General features: G+C 48.5%; 1 protein-coding gene across 1 annotated transcript; it reads right to left on the bottom strand.

The window, feature by feature from the left end:
* Window positions 1–3,447: 3,447 nt before the first annotated feature.
* On the bottom strand, window positions 3,448–4,652 carry CCL21 (C-C motif chemokine ligand 21). Its single transcript, XM_059072321.2, has 4 exons — window positions 4,449–4,652; window positions 4,228–4,348; window positions 3,950–4,132; window positions 3,448–3,866 (listed from the first exon to the last, which is right to left on the bottom strand). Exons 1-4 carry the CDS (start codon window positions 4,513–4,515, stop codon window positions 3,842–3,844), a joined length of 396 nt encoding a protein of 131 aa, XP_058928304.1. The 5' UTR covers window positions 4,516–4,652; the 3' UTR covers window positions 3,448–3,841.
* Window positions 4,653–5,340: the final 688 nt, after the last annotated feature.

Genomic DNA, 5,340 nt, shown 5'->3' with positions numbered 1-5,340 from the left:
TTGAACACTGGCAGACTAGTATTCAGTAAAATATTTCTTTTTACTGTATGCATGAGCATCAGTTTGGAAGTCCTCCAACTTTATAATTCCATTTCATGTTTTGTACTTATTTTTACTGAAATATTTACTTATCTAAACAGCAATCTTCTGGAAAGTTACTTTTATCTCCCCTCCTGTTTGGGTCTTTGTGATCCGATGCCTTTACAAGTGTATACACACACCAGAAACATTTACTTTATTTATTTTATTTTTATTATTTTTTTGGCTGTGCTGGGTCTTTGTTGTGGAGCGCGGGCTTAGTTGCCCCACGGCATTTGGGATCTTAGTTCCCCCGCGGCATTTGGGATCTTAGTTCCCCGACCAGGGATCGAACCCACATCCCCTTCATTGGAAAGGGGATTCTTAACTACTGGACCACCAGGGAAGTCCTTAGAAACACTTACTTTAGTTTTAGTTGGGGCTCAAGAAGGAGTGAAAATAAATGCATGTGTTTAATTTGCCATCTTTACCCTGAACTCCTTGTCTTTGAATTCGGTGGTGTTGATATTTCCCCCTGTGGTTTGTGTTTTATGGTTTTATGTTTAAGAAGTTCTTTTTCTACCTCAGGGTTATAACCACCCTCACCTATATTGTCTTCTATAACGTATATTTTAAACATTAGGTCTTTAATCCTATGATGAAGTGTTTGAAAAATACTGAGGCTATGATAATGGGAAGGTAGAGGTATTTTAAAAAAAGGAAGAACAATTTGAATCTTTAAGAAAAACAAAAAGCTGAGTGACAAAAGGAAAGTAAGCACAGTACGCTACTTTGCTCTGCAGTGAACAACATTTACATGGTCATCATAATGTAAATTCTGATCATTGTCTAAATTTAGTGGTATAGCTATATTTAGAGGATAGGGTGACAGGAGAAGAGGGTTAGTAAGAGAGCTAAATCTCCACTTTTTATAATAGGAAGTCAATAGGTAACTTTAAAAAAATATTTATTCGGTTGCACTGGGTCTTAGTTGCAGCAGGTGGGCTCCTTAGTTGTGGCTCACCAGCTCTTTAGTTGTGGCATATGAACTCTTAGTTGCGGCATGCATGTGGGATCTAGTTCCCTAACCAGGGATCGAACTTGGGCCCCCTGCATTGGGAGCGTGGAGTCTTAACCATTGCACCACCAGGGAAGTCCCTCAGTTGATAACTTTAAAAATAGGTAAATGAAGAAACAGACGTATGAACAAAGTATTTAGACATGTGGCACTAAGTCCTAGAGGAAGTAGCTTAAGAGTTAAAAGTTGCAGGAAATGGTTGTTCAGAATAAGCCTTTTGGTATTTCTGATTTTTTTTAACCATGAGTATGTATTATTTGATTTTGTTGAATTATGGATCTTACAGAAAGAAGAGAGAACAGGACAGTATTGTCAAAGATGAAGGCAGAAAAGGAGAGTAGGGACTCATTCTCTGATAAGATAGGTATTATATTGCATGCTAATCAGGGCAGGGCTTGAGGCAAATACCAGCTATGCAGTGTGGCAGGATAATTTAGTGAAATACGAAGTTTTGTTTTGTTTTGCCTATGTTTTCCTCTTTTTCTCTTTTTGCTGATGATTTTCTTTTCTCTTTAGAGCAAGCGAGGGTTTTGGTAGGGCTGAGAGTAGTAGCATCCTGATATTAGAGTCCCTTCTGCCTTTGTAAAAGTCTAAAGCAAACCTGGGAAGAGGTTATACCTTGGAGGGACTGGGAAGAGGGAGGGTTTTGGAGAGAGTTCTTTAAGACTGTGGAGGGTATTGGTGTGTATGTCCAGCCAGTATAGGCAGTGGGCTTTAATCCTTGACTGGGGTGAAGCAAGCAAGCCACCTGAGTAGATGGCTCTGGAGAAATGTCTGGGGAAGCTAGGTCCAAGTCCGGAGGCTCTCACAGCTGAGCTCCTATGGCTCAAATGTGGCACAGAGCTAAGAGTTTGAGAGTCCAGGACCTGGGGAGTCATACCTGCTGGGAACACAGGGGCCACAGCATTCACTGGTGAGCTGATGTCCAATGATGGGATGGTGTAGAGGGCATGTAGGAAGCCTCTCCTGTGCCTTGCTGTTTCTTTGACCTTTGCACAGCCCTTGGCAGATGGGATCCCAAGAATGCCAGCGCTCCGGTGCAGGGGCTTGGAGTAGGTTCATTGAAAGAACATTTTCTTTTATTTTTTTGGCCATGCCATGCGGCTTGCAGGATTTTAGTTCCCTGACCAGGGATTGAACCCGGGCCCTGGCAGTGAAAGTGCCGAGTCTTAACCCCTGGACTGCCAGGGAACTCCTGAAAGAACATTTTAAAGTGCAGTAAATCTTGAACATCTGAGTTTGTAGACTAAGATCACACCTGCTGCATGATGATAGGTAGGGAGCAGCCCCTGTCTCCACTGGACTCAGAAGGAGCAGAAAGCAAATATTTTAACGACCATAATAAGCGGTAAGTGCTGTGACATGCTCAGGCCCCGGTGGAAGGAGAAGGTGGTGGCAGCCACCTCTAGTTCCTTGCCCCTCTCCCAGGATCTGTTTCCTTCTTTCCCACATGGCCTGGCCCCATGTAATGGTCCTCTCTCTCCTAGCCTAAGGGCAAAGCAGGGAATTGGAGGATCTCTGCTCTGGGGAGGAAGAGGTAGAGGAGAGACAGACTGGAGTCTTCTTGGAGAGGAGACTAATTTACATCTGAGTTCTGGGGTTCCAAATTCCTGCCATTGGAGACTTATTCCTTGGCCTCAAGAGGTTAAAGGGGCTAAAGTGCCCCAGGCCCCACCTAGGGGAGAAAGGAGAAAAGAGAAAAGGGAAGGGGAGGACGCTTTCCCAACTGGAAGGAAGCTGAGGGAGGAATAGAGAACTCAGGAATAAAGAGCACATAGCCCCATCAAACAATAAGGAGAGACCATAGACCTTGCTTCACTGGTCAGGGTAGAAGGGAGTCCTCTGGGGTCTTTGGGAGGAGATGGGGGCTCTCGAGGGCTCCCAGCGCTGGAACTCTGCGTAGGGTAGGTTTCAGTAGAACTTGTGTTCACCTGTGTTACAGGCAGGCCCAGGCTCCCGCCTCCCTCCAGTAGACCCCAAGGAAAGGGGAGGCAGTCCCCGGTGAAGCTGGGAGTGAAAGAACGCTGGGCGGAACCAGGGAAGGGATCTCTTCAGGGTCTCAGAGGCCTGTGGAGCTGTTGGGGACGTGTGCCTGGGATCCACTGTCTCTTCATTGGCAGGGATTTCTCAGAGGCCAGGGGCAGCCCAGGTCCCACCCTGCCTGTCAGCCTCCCTTTTACTGCCCACAGGTCTGGGCACCTGGGAAGCAAGGAAACTCTTGGGGTGGGTGAGGATATAGAATTTGCCAGCCTGAGCTCTTGGCCGGGACCCCAGAGTGTGTGACTCCACCCTGTGGTGGTGACAGTGGCTTCTCTGTGGACACGAACACATAGGAACAGATACTTGGGAAGAAGGTCAGAATGGCTGTTTATTCAGTTAGGTATAAATCATATTTACAAAGAAGAGGTGGGTGCAGTGTGGAGCATGGTCAGGTCCAGGGCCCTGGGTGACCCTTCCTCAGAGGGGACAGTCCTGCTGCCACCTCTCATATTTCCTGTGGGACTTTCTCTTCTCTGCCTCTCTAGGCCTGGCCTGATGTGGGCAGCTCAGCCGTGCAGGGTAGGGCGGGTATACAGAAGGGGTGGTTGAAGCTGGAGAAGGGGTGAGGCAAGGCCAGCATGGGGTGGCTGCTCTGGTCCCCCTGAGTCCTCCCTCTTTCCTAGCCCACTTCTTGTCGCTTGGGCTGGGGCTCCAAGCCCTGATGAGACTGATGGGGACCTCCTGGGCTCCGGGCTCGTCACTGGGCTATGGCCCTTTTGGGGTCTCAGTCCTGGGAGGGCAGAAGAGGGTTTTGAGGGGATGATCAAGGCTCCCCTTCACTTCCCACCCCCCCAGTCCCTTTAGCTTCCTTACCTCTTACAGCCTTTGGAGCCCTTTCCCTTCTTGCCAGACTTGGGGGCCCCCTTGTCCTTCTTACAGTCCTGGGTTGGTTTCCATGGAGCTGGTGGCTTGTCCAGACGCTGCATCAGCTGCTGCACCCAGGCCTTTTTAGGGTCTGCACATAGCTCTGGCTGAGAGCGTTTCCGAGGCGAGAACCTAGGGTTTGGGGGTTAGCAAGCCTGTCTTAGTCTTGCCCATCATGCCCTCCCACTCAGCTGCCAGCCTGCACCCACCCCCTTGTACCCACTTACAGGATAGCTGGGATGGGGCATCCCAGGCTTGGTTCCTGCTTCCGGTAGCTGCGGACAACGTGGGTGGGAATCTTCCTTAGGCTGTACTTGAGGCAACAGTCCTGTGCTCCTCCATCACTGCCTGCAGGTGGGGTTCACAGGGAGTGAGGGGCTGCTTGGAGGCTTCTACCCAGGCCTCTCCACCCCCTTGCCCCCATCCTAGGCAACTCCCTCCTTGATACCTTGGGTCTGGGGGGCGCAGAAGGCCAGGACTAGGACAAGGATGCTCAGAATGAGCGACTGAGCCATGGCCACGGTAGAGCTCAGGCGAAGTGGACAGCTCCAAACTGGGGGTCCGTGTGTGGGCTGGGACTGGTGTGCCGCCTATTTATGCAGGCAGACACTTTCACTTCCCCCATCCCCAGCTACTCTGTCCAGGCAAGTATAGGGATCTCCCTCCTTTTCCTTCCTGAAAGACAGATCCTGTCCTGGCAACCAGCCTCACTGGTATGCGGAAATGAAAACTTCACACAGCCATTCAGTCCCCCAAGCTGCCTGAGTCTACCTCCTCAATATTCGTTGAATCTGAGAGGCTCTCCTTCTTTTTAAAAAAAATTTAAATTTTTTTTTTTAATTTTAATTTTTTTTGGCTGTGCCAGGTGGCATGCGGGATCTTAGTTCCCTGACCAGGGATCGAACCTGTGCCCCCTGCAGTGGAAGCGTGGAGTCTTGTTAACCACTGGACCACCAGGGAAGTCCCTGAAAGGCCCTCCTATCCCCAGCCACTGTCTTGGTGCAGGCCTTACCACCTCTCCTCTGGAACACTGTGATGATTGCCTCCTTGTTTCACTCCAGGCTCCACACTCTCCTGTTCCTTCAAGCAGGCTGAGGACTGTTCCTAAAATACAAATCTGACTAATGAACTGTAAGAGTTCTTTGTACATTCTGGATAATAGACCCTTATCAAATATATGATTTGCAAATACTTCCTCCCATTCTGTGGGTTGTCTTTTCACTCTCTTTTAAAATTTTCATTGGAGGACAGTTGCTTTACAATGTTGTGTTATTTTCTACTGTACAGCAAAATGAATCAGCTATACATATACATATATTCCCCTTTTTTTGGATTTCCTT

This window comes from Kogia breviceps, chromosome 8 (genome assembly GCF_026419965.1).
Source record: "Kogia breviceps isolate mKogBre1 chromosome 8, mKogBre1 haplotype 1, whole genome shotgun sequence".
Taxonomy (NCBI): domain Eukaryota; kingdom Metazoa; phylum Chordata; class Mammalia; order Artiodactyla; family Physeteridae; genus Kogia; species Kogia breviceps.
The sequence above is the reverse complement of the archived record's forward strand: the minus strand, read 5'-3'. Positions and strand labels throughout refer to the sequence as shown.

Bases quoted from the DNA above. Each gene is read 5' to 3' on its own strand.
- CCL21 (XM_059072321.2), bottom strand. From the start codon at position 4,515: ATGGCTCAGTCGCTCATTCTGAGCATCCTTGTCCTAGTCCTGGCCTTC. The intron at 4,133-4,227 runs GTAAGTGGGTAC...CCCAAACCCTAG, and splicing joins TGCCCCATCCCAGCTATCCT to GTTCTCGCCTCGGAAACGCT. The intron at 3,867-3,949 runs GTAAGGAAGCTA...CTGCCCTCCCAG, and splicing joins GGCTCCAAAGGCTGTAAGAG to GACTGAGACCCCAAAAGGGC.